The sequence below is a fragment of the Equus asinus genome, chromosome 10 (genome assembly GCF_041296235.1).
Source record: "Equus asinus isolate D_3611 breed Donkey chromosome 10, EquAss-T2T_v2, whole genome shotgun sequence".
In the NCBI taxonomy this organism is placed as follows: Eukaryota; Metazoa; Chordata; class Mammalia; order Perissodactyla; family Equidae; genus Equus; species Equus asinus.
The window spans coordinates 54,389,478-54,407,086 of record NC_091799.1 but is presented as its reverse complement, the minus strand read 5'-3'; the positions used below and the strand labels follow the sequence as shown (position 1 = coordinate 54,407,086).

The window sequence follows — 17,609 nt, the reverse complement described above, 5'->3', positions numbered from 1 at the left end:
CGCAGGTCTGCCTCTGGATGCCCCCAGGCTCGTCCCATGTCTGGGGCCGCACCAACAGGCTGTCTGTGGGCTGAGGGCAGCTCTCCTGTCCAGTGGCCCCTCAGAGTCCATCCCTTCCTTCCCGTGGCCAATGCACACCTGAGCCCCAGGCCCCCAAACTCCATTCTGACCTGATCTCTGCGCTGATTTGGAACTCTGGCCCCAGAGCCCAAGTGGGCCTCGAGCTGTGGCCTCCCTGGGGTGTGGCATTGGTCTCCCTCTGTGGACCCAGGACGATGGTACTTGGGGGGGTTATAGAAACTCAGCACCTCCAGTTTTTCTGAAGTGTATTTCATTCTAAATGACCATCTTACAGAAAAATTGGGGAATGAAAGAAAGGATGAGTTGTCCATAATCCTTGCTCCCCAGGACTTAAGACCCCTGTGTCCCCCAGCCACTAAACATGCCTTGGAACTCCTACTGATCCTCAGAACCATGCTCCAGTGATCTTTCCTGTAATTTTCAGATGTGTGTGTGTGTTTTCTCTCACCCTTCTTGAGAACACTCTCCATATCCTGTTCCTAGTTTTTATTGCAAGGCTTTTTTATTTTTCTGAAGAGTTGCCATGTGTGTCTAAGTCAGTTTTCACCTGACAGCTGGCTGGCCCCTTCCAGAAGAGGAATTCTGTGGGTTTCATCTCAGCCAGGGTGCTCCAGAGAGACTGAGGTACTTGTGTCTGCATGTGCAGATACAGAGATACTAAGAGATTTGTTGCAATGCATTGGCTCACATGGTTGTGGGGCTAGTGAGTTTGAAATTTGTGGGGCAGGCAGGAGCCACCATCACCATCTGCAAGCAGGCTTCTTCCTCCTCAGGGAAACCTCAGTTTCCCTCTTAAGGCCTTCAGCTGATTGGACGAGGCCCACCCAGACCATTGAGGGTCTCCTCCTTTACTTAAAGTCAGCTGGTCATAGATGTCATGACATCTACAGAACACCTGCACGGTGCACCCAGATTAGTATTCATGGCGTCACGGGGGGCTTTGGCATGTCCAGGGGGACACTGAACCAACCATCACACCAATGCCTGTCAAGGTTGGCGAGCCGCCCCAAAAGGCTGTAGGCCTCCTGCCACCATTGTCTCCTCTGGGATGTCTGCACCTCCATCAGCCCCATCGGGGTCTTGTTACCCTTTTGCCACCTCCCCTTTATCTTCCCTGGGACATTTCCCAGGGGTTGGAGGTCAGTATTGGGGGTGGCGCTGGCCTGGCTTGCTGCCAGACTGGCCTCATGGCGCCCTCTAGGGCCCACAAGCCCTCAGCAGCAGGAAGACAGGGAAGGCAGTGCATAGAAAGGGCCTCATCCGTCAGTGCTTCCTTATCCCATGAGCAACACTTTCTGATCAGCAAGACACCACGCTGCCACTAACAGAAGCCATGGAAGCGTGTGAGCTTCTGGGCTGTGCCGTGTGTCGCCTGAGTTCCTGTGGAAAACCCGAGAGCTACATCCATTCCAGAGTGACGGGTCCCACGACCTTAGTTTTAGGATCGTGCTTTGCCTGCTTTCCTTCCTCCTGGGCTTTCTCATGTGTGGTAGGGATTCTAGAAGGTACCTAAGCACGGAGGCCCTGTGCTTCAGCTCCAGGCAAGACAGGTCACAATTCTTCACCAGGAGGCTCTTCCCTGTGTGAGCCTGTGTGAGGCTGCAGGGGGCTGGGTGGTGAGGGGGCGCTGTTCCTGGTTTGCTGTGTAGGGTCAGACACTAGGTCTGCCCCTGTGACCTCTGGACCTTGTCCCCCTCCTGGGCACTGATGGGGTGCGTCCCCTCCTCCCTGCCAGGTGTGAAGGGCCTGGCCTGGTGCTGGGCATGTGGCAGTCACTATCCTGGCCAGGCCACGTCTGCATGGTCACTCAGACCAGTGACGGGGAGGAGGCAGGTACAGCAGCCCCCACTTTGGTCACTCTGCGGCCTGCTCACAGCCTGGCCTTGTGTTCCTGAAGGGGTGCCCTGCTCTATGTGCTATGTGCTCCACTTACAACATTGGAGATGGAGCAGGAAGCCGGTGGGGTGGGGCAGAGTAGGCTTATTAGGGGCACAGGCTGATTCCATGTTGAGGGCCCCATGTAAGACGATAGGGACCCGCTCCCCAGAGGCCCATGAAGTTGATGGACTAAAGATTGAGACCGCATCCGTAGGTTCCTTAGCTTGGGAACCTTGGACAGTTCTCTCTCTACCTCCTTACCCATGAAATGGGGACATTGTCCCCTTTGAGGGCCATGAACGTGCACTCAGCTCCTGGTGCCTGTCCCCTCAGATGTGAGAGTAGTGCAGCTGGCGTAGGATCAGGACATCACTCACCTCCTGGGTGGGGGTCAGATCTGGCCCCGCCTCCTCCTGCCTATGTTGGGAGCGCCATGAGAGCCAGGCCTTGGTGGTGTGCACCAGGCCCTGGTGTTGCCTGGTTCCCTGGAGCAATTCTCTAGCTTTTGCCAGGTTCCCCAGAGAGCCTGGTCCCACCTATAATGTGTTCAGCCTCTAGAGCGTGGTCCGCCAGAGCAGACGCTCACCTGTTTCTTTCCTGTGCACCTGTTTCTGGTGTGTCTCTGCCCTCTCTTGGACTCTGAGCTGGCCAGCCTGGGCCCCTGTGCTGTCAGGGGGTCATTTCTAAGTTGTTAACCCCTGACAGCTGGTGAAGCGTCAGCCTCCGGAGGGGAAAAGAAATCCCCATCCAGCCAGCCACACCCCACAATTCTTTAGTTGATGGAAAATGAAAGAGAGGTAGGGTTGGCATCCAGCCTTGTTCAGGATCTCAGCATTTCCTTGGGCTGCAGTGTGAGCCCGAAGTTCTTTCCAGGACGAGGTTTGGCAGCGCTGGTCACAGGCCTTTGAGCAATGTCTGTCTGGGCGTCTAGGAGCTGAGTAATTAGGGGTGTGACGAGGTTAAGCCACAAGGGTGCTTGTTGCTGTGTTGTTTGTAACAGGGACAATTTGGAAACCATCTAAAATGGAGGTTGTGGAGTCCAGAGCCATCCATGTGCCAAGGTTGAGCAGCCAGAGACCTTGGGACACCGTGTGCAGGCGGGTGGGGTTGCTGGGCTCTCACTCTTCTGAGTGTCCACTGGGAGGTGAGCACGGCTTTCTGGAGGGAAGTAGGTGCTTAGAAAGTGCCCTGGGTTTGGGTTGAGGAAATGAGGCCTCTGACTGGGTGGAAGAGGCTGCTTTGCTCTTGGAAGTCGTGTTCAGCCATACAGTAGTAACTCCCTTTATCCAGAATATATTTTGTTCTGAGGGTTCCCTGGAAAGTGAAAATAATGAGGAAAACGTGCCCTGAAAACCCCTCTGGTCAGAGAGGCTGGTCAATTGGTGCTTGGGTTCCTGTGTGCACCTGTTTCATCTTTTTCCCTGATGGAATATCCAGGGCTCACCCCCACCCCCACTAGGAACTTGGTGTATCCTGTCAGCACTCCCACCTGCACCGCCCACACGCAAGGCCCTGTGGATCTAGGGGAGGGGGAAGGGCCCCACGTGGGACAGATTTCAGAGGGAGGAGGTGAAAGGCCTCTGGCAGGGATCTGACCTGCCTGCAGTGGAACCTGCAACCGCTCACAGGCCTCAGGCCTCAGAAGCACTCAGGACCATCCAGGATGGATGGGATGAGCCTGTGTACCGCTCTGGGCCCGTCTGTGCTCACGGACACAGGCTTAGCTTTGTAGCAAACTCCCCTGCCCTGTAGTAAGCTGGTGTCAGGGGTGATGTCAGACATTCCCAAACCTGCTGCACTCTGGCCAGCTGAGGGTCACCTGGCAGCCCCTGTGGGGCAGCTGAGACTCGGTCCAGAAGGCACATGCACCAGCCAAGTGGCCACATCCCAGAACACGTGCCAAGCTCTCTGCTGGTGTAGAGAAAGCAGTACATTCCTGGGCCATTCATACCCAGCTGGCTGGTTTCCCTGAGACTGGTAACCATTAATCAGCCTCACTATCCAGCAGTGAAACAGCCCGTTAACCAAGGGATTCCACAGTGGTGGAGTTGCCATGGAGCTTCAGAGGCACTGGGGCTGCAAGAACCTGCCGTGCCAGGCTCCGAGTAAACCTCTCCCCCTGCACCCTCCTACAAATGTCTCCTCCCACCCGCCAGCCATCCTGAAGGACACTGGCCACAAGCATGGTCGCTGCTGCCTGGGCAGGCTCAGGTAGGGCCATCAGTGTCCTGGCAGCATGGGTGGGTCACTGTGTCAGGCCCACTGTGCCTCCATGTGCTCTGCCCTGGTCTCACCACCAGCTCTCTGCTGGGCTGCAGGGGGCGTCCTGGAGCTGTTACAGACAGGCCCCAGCACGCCTGCCCAGGGGCTTCCTGCATCCTTGTGTCCTCAGGCAGTTGTCCCCCTCATCTTGATCCAGTGTGTGCCAGGGCCTGTCACGGCTCTGGCCACATGGCTTCAGAGTTTAGTTTCATGGCTAGAGCTGGGGTGTACCCACCCTGCCTGCCTGCCCAGGTGCGTCGAGTCTGCCTCAGACAGAGCTATACAGGGGCTGGGATGGGTCACACCCAGGGTCCATGAGCACCATGGGCTCAGGCTGGATCTGCCTCCCCTCTTCTCAGGAGTGACAGCCCAGTGCCCTCGAGGAACCAGCGCCCTCGAGGCAGCACTGCCCACTGAGCTGATAGGGAAAGATGCGCCTGTGGAGGCTGGGTCCCCGCAGAGCTGGGATTGGTTAAGGGAGAGGATCAAGGACAGGGTGGAGGAAGAGCCCCCACGGCAGGGTTTCGGTTCCCTGAGAAGCTCCTTTTGATTATGCTCACTTTGTGGTGCATGGGCTTCTTGCTGCATTCCGGCAGCTGTGTCTGTGTGCACCCGGCTGTGAGTGTGAACCCCCAGGTGATCCTCACAGCCTGAGCCTCGACATCTGGGCTATGTGTTTCCAGCTGCTTTATAATTGAGATCAAAAGTCACATCCAAGAAGGGACAAGTGGGCAGCACAGGGTGGCTATGAGTGCTGGATGAGGAGATGCTGCATGTAGGCAGGACAGGGCTCAGCTGCCCAGGGCCACCCACACAGCTCCGGCAGAGGCTGTGGATAGCGTGTGTGCACACATGTGTGTGTGCATGTGTGTTCGTGTATATACATGTGTATACGTGTGTGTGTTTTCCTGCCTGAGGTGAGCCATCGGAGGCAGTCTGGGGTTTGATTTTCCAGATGCTGGGTTGCACAGTGTTTTGGCTGACTTGTGCCTGCTGCTTCCCCTGTAGGTCCGCATACTACCCTGAAGGGCAGGGTGAAGCAGCAGAGTACCCCTGAGCCCCAAGCCATTATGTCCTCAATCTCAGGGACAAGGCCCCGACAGGCTGAGCTGCCTGTGCTCACATGGGACAGCTGGGCAGGGGACAGGGGGATTCGGCCTTGGCCGTGTTCTGTCCGGTGCTGAGGAGGTATGTTGGTATCCTCACATCACTGGAGAGGAAGCGGGACTCTGCATGCTGAGGTGGCGAGGCAGCCTCTCCCTGCCACCACGCTGCCCCTCTTGGTGATCACGTGTGCCCCCTGCCTAGCTGTGACAAGCTCCTGCACTCAAACCCAGGGGTTACTTTATTACCCTGGTGACGGAGGGTTCTGGATGCCCTTCCTGTGCCCTGCACAGGGGCTGGCAGCTGGATCGTGGGGTCCTCCCACCGCCTTCCTCAGCAGCCACCAGACCTTCACCCAGTGTAGGCAGCAGCCAGAGGGTCAGCCTGGAATGCAGTGGCCTTTGGGTGCGACGCTGTCTCGTCTGCACTGAGCCAGGCACCTTGGCTGGGAATAGTGCTGTCTTTCTGTCTGCTGGCCAGGCTGTCCATCAGTTCTCCCGGAGGGCCTGTGGTTTTGCCTAACTGGGCTGCAGTGGCAGCGTCCAAACATACGTGCCATGTCTCGATTTGTTGGGGGTGAGTGCTGCCCACCTGAGAGCCCCATGGGCCTTTACCTATCTTGTTCACGGCCAGTGAGGCGAACGGACACTCAGGCGGAGTCTGTGTGCAGCAAGGAGGAGGCGGAGAGGGCATCACTAAGGCAGAACGAGGATCAGGGCATCTTGCTGAGCATAGTTCCTCTTCCAGGGTGTCCCCAGCCAGATGTGCCCCATTTGGTGGGTGGGAAAACCAAGTCACAGCCCAGATCATGGTTGGGTACCTACCTCCAGGCATGTGCTGAGTGCTCTGTGTTCCTCAGACTGTGATGCCATTGCTGCTTAGAAAGCAGGCTTGGGCCCCCTCCCCCTCAGCACCTGAGGACCCTGAGTATAGCTGAGGGCAGGGGATGGGGCCACCCGGGCCGCTGGTCCTGTCACTGCCGGGAAAACAAACAGGTGTTTTAAAGGAGAGTGCTGACACTTTCCCACCAAAGGGTTATGCTGCAGGGATGGGCCAGGGTCCCGAGGTCCCCTCCGTAGCACCTCCCAGTGTTGTCCCCTTCTCCACACAGCACATCTCCATCCCCCAACCCGACTGCCCCACGGAGGCGCGGACCTTCTCCTTCTACCTCTCCAACATCGGCCGTGACAGCCCCCAGGGCAGCTTTGACTGCATCCAGCAGTATGTGTCCAGGTGAGGCCCCATCCTGGCTGCCCCAGGTCTCCTGATGGGCAGACCCTCTGCCCCAGCCCTCTGTGCAGACGTTTGCCCACCGCCTTTGGCCCCAGCAACCCTTTCTCTCCAATGAGCCTCGCTGCCCTTTTCAGTGTGTCCAGGGTGTGGGCAGGTCCTGGCATGTTGCCTCCAGCCCAGGGGCCCACATTCCATTGTTTCTTCCCGGGCAGGATATGCCCTGTGGAAACCATGTTGCCCCAGTCAGCACTGAGCCCCATTTCCCAGCTGGGGGTGGGGGACACAGGCCCCGAGACCGTCCCCAGCATCCGAGTTGTTCATCCCGACTCCTGGCCCTTGTCTTGCAGCCATGGGGATGTCCACCTGGACTGCCTGGGCAGCATCCAGGACAAAGTCACGGTGTGTGCCACTGATGACTCCTACCAGAAAGCGCGGCAGAGCATGGCGCAGGCTGAGGAGGAGACACGGAGCCGTGGCGCCATCGTCATCAAGCCCGGAGGCCGCTACCTGGGTGAGGATGGGGCCTGGGGCTCCACCGTGGAGCTCATGCCTGCCAGGCAGCTGTCAGGGGGGAGCAAGAGGGACTCAGGGCCTGGACTGGAGTCAGGAGTGATGGGTTGACATAAGTGTGGTTCCTGAGCAGAACCAGCAGGATCAGTGTTGGGTCAAGAAGAAAGGTGCTGCTGCGCCAGCCGTGTCGGCTGGGGGCTGTGGTATCTGCTGTCTTCCGAGCCCCAAGGTGGACTAAGGGGCCCCAGAACTCCAGGAATTCTGAATCCGAGGGCCCCTCTCCCAGGGTGCTGCCTCGGGGACCTCTGCCTGTCAGGGACAAATGGGCTCCATGAAGACAAGGCTGCTGTCCGTCTGTCTTCTGGCTGCCACCCCTGCCCTCATCTGCCCAGCTGGCTCCTCTGCAAGGCCCATGTGGCCAGGGGCAAAGTGCAGACAGCGAGATGCACCCCATGGCGGGCGGCCTGCTGCTGTATGACAACCAGGAAGGAAATGTGTGGATTCTCTGCTCAGCGGGAAGCCTCTGGCAGCTCAGCATGTGCTTGGAAACAATTTTGGTGAAGTTGAGACACTGAAAACATTAAAAGTGGAGGGAACAGTACTGTTTATTTAGAAAGCTCCGTCATCCTGCTGCAGTCTTCCCGCTTCCTGGACCCCGACAAGTTTAAGAGTCATCAGAACTCACTGCCGGGGAAGAAGGGCGTCAGGCCTGAGAGGGGTGTGAAACGGCTTCCAGCAAACCAGAACCTTGATGGCTCTTTGGGTTTTTTGTTTTTTAAGAAAAGGTGGGAATGGGGCTGGCCTGGTGGTGCAGCAGTTAAGTTTGCGCACTCTGGGCCTGGGGTTCACTGGTTTGGATCCCAGGCATGGACCTAGCACCGCTTGTCAAACCATGCTGAGGCAGGTGTCCCCCATATAGAGTAGAGGGTGATGGGCACAGATGTTAGTTCAGGGCCAGTCTTCCTTAGCAAAAAGAGGAGGCTTGGCTGCGGATGTTAGCTCAGGGCTAATCCTCCTCAAAAAAAGAAGAAAAAGAAAGAAAAGGCAGGAGGATTTCAAACTCCCCCAAAGCAGCATGTGATTTCACTTGCTTAGCAGTGGCATTGGCTCTGAATGAAACCCCAGACATCAGCGCAGGCATCAGTCGTGCCAGTCAGTGCTGGGTCCCCATGGATGTGGCCGTGTGTGCCCAGGGCCAGGGCCCTGGGCCATGAGCTGCCACTCGGTAGAGAGCCACCTGCCTGAGTCTAAAAATGCTTCTCGCCCTCCTGTTCTCACCTAAAGATGCGACTGTGGATATTCATACACATAATCAGTGTGTGGGTCCTTCGGCCAAACACTTGTTCAGAAATTTGTCTTGTACTACTTTGGGTACAATGAGAGTTTTTGCAGCAATTTAGGTTCTTTTAGAAACACTCATCTACTGGCCTCTGAAGCCGCAGCCATGCATATCGGCTGTCAGGCCTCTTGCCTACCAGCCGGGTCCTCTGGGGATGAAGTCTGACTATAAGGATTATAAAAGCACTTCTTCCTGTGCTAATTTGAGAAATCAGATATCAAGGATAAGAGCAAAAGGAAGTTGTCATGGAGAGAGCTTTTTGGCTGAAGGACTCAAGGCGAGTGCTGACTTTGCTCATGTTCCCAGGTGGTGGACGCCATTCCAGGTGGGGTTAACAACTCCGAGGGGAGGTGCCCTCCCTGGAGAGCAGTACTGGGGGCTCACCAAGGGGCGGCCCAGGGCTCCAAGCACAGGGACCTCTGCCTGAGGAGTGCCTCCGGCTGCAGCTAGGGAGCTGCTCACACCCCAGGGTCTCCAGAGCAGCTGCTCAAGCTGCCCTGCTGCCTTCGTGCACACCTCCCTTTTCATCAAAGAACACAGTGGATCCCCTGGGGCCAACTTGGTGCCGTGACGTGCAGGCTCTGGAGGCGTCTGTCTCTGGCACTTCAGGAATCCTCCCCCCCTTTTGTTTTTTAAAGATTTTATTTTTTATTTTTCCTTTTTCTCCCAAAGCCCCCCTGGTACATAGTTGTGTCCTTTTAGTTGTGGGTCCTTCTAGTTGTGGCATGCAGGATACCGCCTCAGCATGGCTTGATGAATGGTACCATGTCCGCGCCCAGGATTCGAACTGTTGAAACCCTGGGCCGCCGAAGCAGAGTGTGCGAACTTAACCACTGGGCCATGGGGCCGGCCCCTTTTTTAAAAAATATTTTATTTTTTATTAGGAACAACCCCCCCCCCCCTTTTAATGTCAGCCTCCTCCCCATAGTGGTCCGGCATTTTGGGTCCCCAGCATTTAGGCTGCCCGTGATGAAGTCAGTTAAGGCTATAAATGCACTTCTACTTCCTGCAGCTCCCACTTCTGAGACTGGGGGCCCTGCAGGTGTCTAGTGAACTGTGGGTGCTCAGCAGGTGGTATGCTCGGCCACCCAGGGTCCCCATCAAGCAGGCTGTGCTGGATGCAGCTCAAACCATCTTCCCCTTGGGCTTGACAGGGGCGTGGGACTGTTAGTCGTCACTTTCCATGTCTCAAGCCTGTGGGCGTCCATGTGTCTGCTTACTTGGGAACTCGGTGTTGTCCAGGTGGTGGAACACCTCAGCCACCCTTTCACCCGCTTTAGTCCCTGATGCCCTGGCTCTCATTTTACAGGCAAGAAGGTTCAGTTTCGGAAACCAGCCCCAGGGGCGACAGATGCCGTGCCCTCCAGGAAGCGGGCCACCCCCATCAACCCGGCAAGTGCCATCAAGAAGAGCAGCGTTAGTGGTGTTAGTGGGGTGTCTCAGAGGCCCTTCCGTGATCGGGTACTACACCTCCTGGCGCTGAGGCCCTACCGGAAGGCTGAGCTGCTGCTGCGGCTGCAGAAGGACGGCCTGACCCAGGCAGACAAGGATGCACTGGATGGCCTCCTCCAGCAGGTGCGTGCTTTCCCAGGGCTTGAGGGTGGGGTCTAGTGGCCTGCAAGTGGCTGCTGTAGACGCTCTGGACAAGAGTGGGTGGGGAGCCTGGTGCTCACTGTCTGGAGGCCCAGGGGTGGGCCCAAGACCTTCCTCCTTTCCATCTGCTAATACGCAGGCACAGCATGGGGATCTAAGACGAGGTTTTTAGAATCAAGTGAAGCCAAGGGCACCCATATGTGAGTTAGTGAGAGCTCAGCCTCGGCGTCAACAGTCAGGTGGACCCCTGCTGCTCACTGGCTGTAGCTCTGGGAAGGGGCTTCACATCTGGACCCACCGGCTTCCGCCTGTGACTGGGGCCTGACTGCAGCACCTCTCGTGGGCACAAGGGCTAAATGGGAAGCAGAAAAGATGGAGCTGCACGGATGTAGATCTGGGCCGGGGCCCAGCCCCACCCCTAGATAGATGCCTGGGGTCGTGGGATGGTGCCTCCTCCATCCCCCTACCTAGGGAAACTCCTGTGTCCCGTGGGCTGAGGTGCTCGCTGGCCCCTCACGTCACTAGGACCTTGGGGCCTTCCATGTCTGCTCACTAGGTGCCTCCACGCAGATTTGGCCTCTTGGGCTGCCATCCCCTCGTGTGGAGGTTGTGTTGGTGAGGGCCGAGCATCGACACTTCTCCCAGTGAGCTCAGGAGTTGGCTTGGGGCCTATTAGAAGATAGATATGTGGCTTCATGGCCCAGAAATTTTTCTGGCAAAGAGGCTTGCTAAAGCATCCAGAAAGCTCCAGAACCAGGAACGACATTCCCGGGGGGCTCATTTCCTTGGAAAGTCACATGTGTCAGCCTTGTCCTCAGGAATTCGAGGGAGGTACATGGGAGGCACTTCCCCTGGGCCAGGCACTGCCCAGAGCCTCCCTCTGCAGCATGGGGAAACCAAGGCAGGGCTGAGGGAGCTTGACAGAGTTGTCAGACATGAGTCAGGACTGAAGACACGGGTGGGACCCGCACCCACCCCTGGATGTGCCTGCAGCCCGCACTGCTGTCCAGCTGGGCCCTCAGCCCCCCTGTGTGGCATTCTTAGAGATGCCCTCCCTCCTGTCCTCCTTGCTTGCCCTATTTGTGCCCAGAATGAAGATGAAACACATGAGCCCCTCAGACACAGAATGTGAAACTTAGAGCTGACCAAGCACGTGGTTATGCCTTTATTTACCCCTGAGTGGTCTCAGATGTGGCAGGAACACTGGGCTCAGTTCCCTGGAGAGTGAGGGTCCAGGGGTACTGATACAGGTTTTGCCTGGGCTCCCTGCTCTGATTTTTAACCCACTAGATGCTCTTGCTGCTCCCAGCCCTTTCCCAGGACCAGAGAGGCACTGTGCTGGGCTCTGGCTTCTCCGGTCAGCTTGGGTTTGGCAGCCTCCTAGGGGACAGTGCAGCTGGCAGCTGTAGGCAGAGCGTCCTCCCTGTGCCTGCTTTCATTTCTCCCAGGCAGTCCCATCTGCCTCGTGCTTCTGTGTTGACTACCCAACTTGTTCTCCCCGGTGATTGTGGGGGGCGGCAGGACCCCAATAGCTTGGAGAAGGGGAAGGTCTCGGGCTGCGCCTCACCCAGGCTGGTCATTTCTAGCCTCCCCCAGTGACCAGGGAATCTGATGAAACCACAGTCCTCCAAGGCACCTTTTCTCCTCCTTGTTTGAAAACGTGCAAAGCCAAGCATTCAGACATCTGTCCCTGGGCCTGGCTGGGCCTCAGAGACACCCGCAGGCTTGTCCTCCGTGGGTGGGAGTGTTGATGGGTGGGTGGCTCTCCTGGAGAGCGTTTTAGCAAAACATACCAAGAGCCATAAAAATGTTCAGAGCCTTTGACCCACTTCTGGGAAGCTGGCCGAAGAAAACTGTCGCCAGCATGGAAAAGCCTGCACGCAGTGACATCTGTTTATGCTTCAGAGAAACTGTAATCGGCAACAGCGTCCAACAAAGGAGAAGCGTTCGAGTAAATCCCCACATAGCCACTCAGTGGAGTATTACTCATCCATTAGAAAGTGCTCCCTGTGGAGGCTGCTGTGACGTGGAGTCACCTTAGAACCCAGTGATCGTGAAAACAGTGGCTGCTGTGCCAGCCACACAGCTGCACAAGCAAGTGCTGGACCAGGGTGCTTGGGGAGGCGGGGAGGTGCCGGCTTCAGGGTGGGAGCTGAGCTCCTTCAAGCACCCTGAGGGCAGAGGCTTTTTACATCCATCTTTGCAAACAGTCTTGGAGACAAGCTCAGCCTTTGTTAACCAACAGGAACAGGGCTGGCTGGTCACAGGGAAGGTGGGCTCAGCCTACAGCACCCTTCACCCAGCACCCCCAGCCTCAGCTGACTGCCGTAGGAGTGGCAGCTCTGAGATGGGACGTCTTAGGTCGTTGGGGCTGCTGTGACGGAATACCATAGACTACGTGGCTGATAAATGGCAGGTGTTTACTCATCACAGTTCCTGGAGACTGGGAAGTCCAAGATCAAGGCGCCGCCAGATTGGATGTCTAGTGAGACGTCCAATCCTGGTTCATAGGATGGCATCTTTTTGCTGTGTTACCGTGTGGCGAGGGGGTGAGGGAACTCTCTGGAGCCTCTTTTAGAAGGGGACTAATCCTTCTCAAAGGCTCCCCCTCCTAATACACTCATGTTGGGGCTTAAGATGTAACATGAGGGTCCGGCTCCGTGGCCGAGTGGTTGAGTTCGCGCACTCTGCTGCGGTGGCCCAGGGTTCGGATCCTGGGCGCGGACATGGCACCGCTCATCAGGCCACATTGAGGTGGCGGCCCACATCCCATAACTAGAAGGACCTGCAACTAAGACATACAACTGTGTACAGGGGGGCTTTGGGGTGATAAAGCAGAAAAAAAAAAAAAAGATTGGCAACACTTGTTAGCCCAGGTGCCAATCTTTAAAAAAAAAAAAAAAGGATGTAACATGAATTTTGGGATGACAGAAACCTTCAATCTGTAGCAGTAGGAGGCTGTGATGGGGTCTTGGGAATACAGTGGTAGCCCCTCTTTTTGGAGCCAACCTGGCCTCCAGCACCTGTAAGATGTGTGCGTCTGGACCAGCTACCCTGGCTTTTCCCAGGGTCACTGCCCTGGTGTGCAAGGGACCTGGGGGGTGGGGTGCTGTCCTCTTTCTCCTTCCATGTCTCCCTGTGTGCCTCTGTGTCTCTTCTCCCCTCCCCCTATCAAATGCTTTCAGGAACGTCTGCCTCTCCCGGGCTTCCTGCAAGGTGATGCTGGCTCTGTCTTGCAGGTGGCCAACGTGAATGCCAAGGACAGCACATGCACACTGAAGGACTGTGTGTATAAGGACGTGCAGAAGGACTGGCCTGGCTACTCGGAGGGGGACCAGCAGCTACTGAAGCGAATGCTCATCCGGTAACATCGCCTCCCCATCTTCTGTCTCTGGGCGTGTCCCCCACCCCTGGGCCTGGGGCAGACCTCATCCCAAGGACCCTGGGGTGGCCTCATCTGGTCCCGAAGGCCGTGGGGCCTGCGAGCAGGATGAAGGGGTCTGTGGAGACAGGCCATCTTCCCCACTGCCTGGGTGGCCCACTGGGAGTTGGTGGGGTAGAGGGTGTGAACACCAGAATGCTGGGACAGAAGGCCTCAGTCCACCTAGACCACTTGCACTGCTTCTTCCTAGCAAGCTTCTACCCCAGACGGTGCCTCCCTACAGGCTTCTGCTGAAGGCCTCTGCCTTCTTAGAAAGAACTTCTCAAGAATGTGAAGCAGAGAAAAACAAAGCAAAATAAAACTCCCCCCAGACGTGATTAAGCAGCGTTTATTAAACGTGTCCCCTCAGATGAATTGTGACCTGAGGTCAGGAGGGGCCTCAGTGGCTCTGGGGAGAAGTGATTAAGTAGGCACCTGGCTCAGGCAAGCAATTAATGATTTCCCTCCCTGCCGATGCCTGCCTGGGGCGTGCTGGCTCTGAAGTGCAGCCTGTTCAGAGCAGGCTGATAGGCTAATTAGTCCTTAAGTGATTTCTCAGGGCCTTGGAGCTATTTATGAAGGTTATTTTTTTAAGTTCAGCTGTTTAAAGCAGTAATTGCATCTGGAAAGTATAGCTAAATTGAGCCACTCAAGCTGAACCTCAAGTTCCTCCTTGTCCCTGTGAGTGCTCACCTGCTGGCCTGAGGTGACTCCTCTGGCTGGCCATTTCTGGGTGTTTGGGGAGGCTGACAGGAGATGGTCTCGGCAGAAGACTCCCCTTCCCCAGTGTCCCCTCCCTGGGGTCTTCTGTTGCCCAGCTAAGCATTTCTCAGGTGGGCATGGTCACCTCCTACAGGTGTTTTCATCCATCACACATTTTTTGGCAAAGGTTCCAGTGTTGAAATGATCTACTGCACCCACCCAGGTGCTCTGAGGTGGTGAGGGGCACTCCAGGGGCCTGGAGAGGCTGCTCCCATCCTTCCTCAGCCTCTCACTAAGTGCCCCTTGATCTCAGACCCCAAGTGAGCAGCCCTTGTGCATGTTTGTGTGTGGTGGGGGGTGGGGGAGTGTTAGGAAACAGCGCCTGGGCTGAAGGTTGAGGGGTATCGGGTGGGTGGTTCCTGGAGCCATGTGCTCGGGAGCTCAGTGCAGTTCCAGGCTCACATTTTCTCCCTTGCGCTCTGCTGAGTGAGCTGCTGGGCTCGTGCAAGCCTGAGGGCACTTGGGCCAGCGCTGTGCCCCTCTTTGTCGGCCTTGCTGGAAACCACTCAGGATGCTGGCAGTACTTCTGCCCTTGGAATCTCCAAGTGGTTGGTGTGCCGAGGTCAGAGTCAACATCCCTGACGCCACACCCACACAGAAGGTCACCCTCAGCGCAGTCTGCACAGCTTTTCTTCTTGTTTTGGTTGCTTCCTCCCTGAAGACAGCCCCATTTAGAGCAGTTCTGGAAGCTGCAGCCTCACGGCAAGAAAGACAAACGGGGCCTTGGGGTGTTGCCATTGTTACAGGGGGGCTTAGGGACCAGTGTCACCCCAGGAGCTGTGCTGCCTCCTTTCCCTCCTCCTAGTTCTAAGCTCCTCCCTGAGTGAAACGCACCCATGCTCCCAGGCTCTGCCGGGCCTGTGGCTTCACTCTGGGCAGACACCCACTCCATTGTCAGCCGAGTTTCTTTTGGTGCTTCCTCAGCACTTCTAGTCCCCACTGTGTAGCTGCTCAGGCCTGGCCCAGCCCAGGCAGTGTCTGTGGGCATCCTATTGCAGGGTGAGGCCTCAGTGACCATGCCTGGCCCCAGTCCCCCCGACCTGCCCGTGTCCAGGGCCCAGCCTGGACAGCCTGAGCGCAGTCTCCATCCAGCTCACACCCACTTGCTTTCCCTGGAGTTGGTGGTAACCCTCTTGGCTGCGTGGTTGCTCTCTCTGCTCAGTGTCCTTTGTCCTTCACAGCTAACCCTGAGCTCCCCCTGGTTGTCCTACTGCCTCCTGTCACTTTGAATGGATGGGTGGGTCCTGCAGGTTCCACGGGAGCTGCTGCCCTCTCTTTCGGGGCCTCTTGTTCCTGGTCTGCGGCTCTGCCCTGGTGCTGACGGGGTGCAGCTCCCATAGTGTCTCTCTGAGGAAAGTGCTTTGGGAGGTCCGCTGGCCACGTCTTGACGCCTGGGCGGCAGTCACACAGACCGGTAGTTGGCCAAGTCTAGACTTGCAGATCCAAAGGAACTTTTCCTCCACGTTGAAGCCTGGCCTCAGGGAAGTCCTGGAGGCTCCCAACCTGGCCTTGTGCGCCTCTGCACTGTCACAGGCTGGCCTGGCGGTGCTCCCGGGCAGTGCCGCAGCCCGCACGTCTGAGAACTCGCCCCATCCTTCCTGTTCCAGGCAGTCATGAAGAGGCCTTCACTGGCCTCCCTCGCGCTTCCTCTGATGCTGCCACTGGGGGCTGTGCTCCTGGGGCCGCTCACTGTTGACTTCCTGTCGTCATTTCTCTCTCACTCTTTTTTTGTATTTTTGGGAGATTTCTTCAGCTTCTCCCATTGTCTCTTTTTTGCCATTACTTCTAGTTCTCAAGCATCTTTCCTCTTGACTTTTTGTAGCATCGTATTCTTATTCCAATGGGAGTGATGCTGGTTTTAATCTACTCTCTCTAAAGATAGTTTTAAAAAATAGCAGCTTTATTGAGACCAATTCGTATAACAGAAATCTTTTAAGCCCTCACTCATTTAAAGTGAACAATTTAGTGGTATTTAGTACATTGACAATGTGTACAACCAGCACCTCTATTTACTTCTAGAAGATTCACCCCAAAACAAAACCCCACGTTAGCAGTCAGTCCCCATCCCCTGTCGCTCCAGGTCCTGACAACCACTAATCTGCTGCTGTCTCTATAGATTTGCCTCTCTGGGCGTGTCACATAAATGGGATTGTAGAGTACGTGGCCCTTTGTGTCAGGCTTCTCTCACTCAGCATGATACTGTCAAGATTCATCCATGCTGTAGCACGGGTCAGAGCTCCGTTCCCTTTTATAGCTGGGTAATAGTCCACCATGTGTGTTGGACCACGTTTTGTTTATTCTTTTGTCTGTTGATGGACACCTGGGTTGTTTTCACCTTTTGGCCATGGTGACTAGTACAAGGATTTGTGTGGCTATAGATTTTCACTTCTTTCCCATACATACCAGGGAGTGGCATTGCTGAGCCACATGGTAATCCTGTGTTTAACTTTGAAGAACTGCCAGACTCTCTTCCTCGGCAGCTGCAGCATTTTACATTCCCACCAGCAGTGCACAAAAGTTCCTGTTTGTCCACATCCTCACCAACACTTGTTGTTTTTCTTTTTTTTCTTCTAGTGGGTATGAGGTGGTATCTCATTGTGGTTTTCATTTGGATTTCCCTAATGACTAATGATGATGAGCATCTTTTCAAGTGCTTATTGGATTTTGTATATCTTCTTTGGAGAAATATCTGTTGAAATCATTGTCTTTCTGGGGATATTAAGGCTGGTGTTTTGTTGTGGATTTAAAGTTTTCATCCCCTTATAGTCTCTCTCCTTTCAAATGCATTTTCCTGTCTGTCTATTTTGGGATCTGACATTGGTTGCCTCGAAGCCCGGGCGCAGCCTTTCAGGACTTGCCTCTGGGCAGCTCAGCTTCCTCAGGAAGTCTGCTGTGCTACTTCCGAAGCTGCCACGGGATTTCTTCTCCTGAGGCTACACCTCTGTCCATCGTGTCTTCCGCGTGTGGCCCGAGCAACTTCCCGGCCACCTGGAGAAGGCCTGTGCTCCTTCACTCCTGGACGTGCTGTGGGCTCCCTTCCCTGCAGCCCCACTGCAGACCAGCACCAGTGCAGGGCTGCAGGGGGACAGCCCTGCAGGTGCCCCTTGTTTGAGGTCCCAGGGCTCCCACCCGCAGGCCTGTGGGGCTCTGCAGCCTGGAACTCGGTTTTCTTGGATCCTATAAGACAGTCACCAGTTGTACTTCTGCTTTCAGAAATGTTGTCTCTCTCTTTTTCCCTGTCTCTTTCATGCCTTTTAGTGAGGGCTTGAAAGAGAGTGCACGTAAACACCTGTCCTTGATTTTCCATCTGTAGCCGGAAGCACTGGTTGCTGGCATGTGGCTGGACAGTGCACCCGCTCTGCCTTGGGCACTGTGCTGCCCTGGCTAGTGCCTGCATGTTGTGGGCACTCCTCCCATGACTCTCCT

The 17,609-nt window shown here is 55.9% G+C and overlaps 1 protein-coding gene across 1 annotated transcript in view; it reads left to right on the top strand.

The window, feature by feature from the left end:
* The window catches only part of ELL (elongation factor for RNA polymerase II), a 72,201-nt gene that overhangs the window by 44,754 nt on the left and 9,838 nt on the right, over positions 1-17,609 (top strand). Inside the window, exons 3-6 of the mRNA XM_014831561.3 lie at positions 6,437-6,558; positions 6,906-7,069; positions 9,717-9,982; positions 13,240-13,364. Of these exons, the coding sequence (XP_014687047.3) occupies positions 6,437-6,558; positions 6,906-7,069; positions 9,717-9,982; positions 13,240-13,364 (677 nt within the window). The remainder of the gene's footprint in view (positions 1-6,436; positions 6,559-6,905; positions 7,070-9,716; positions 9,983-13,239; positions 13,365-17,609) is intronic.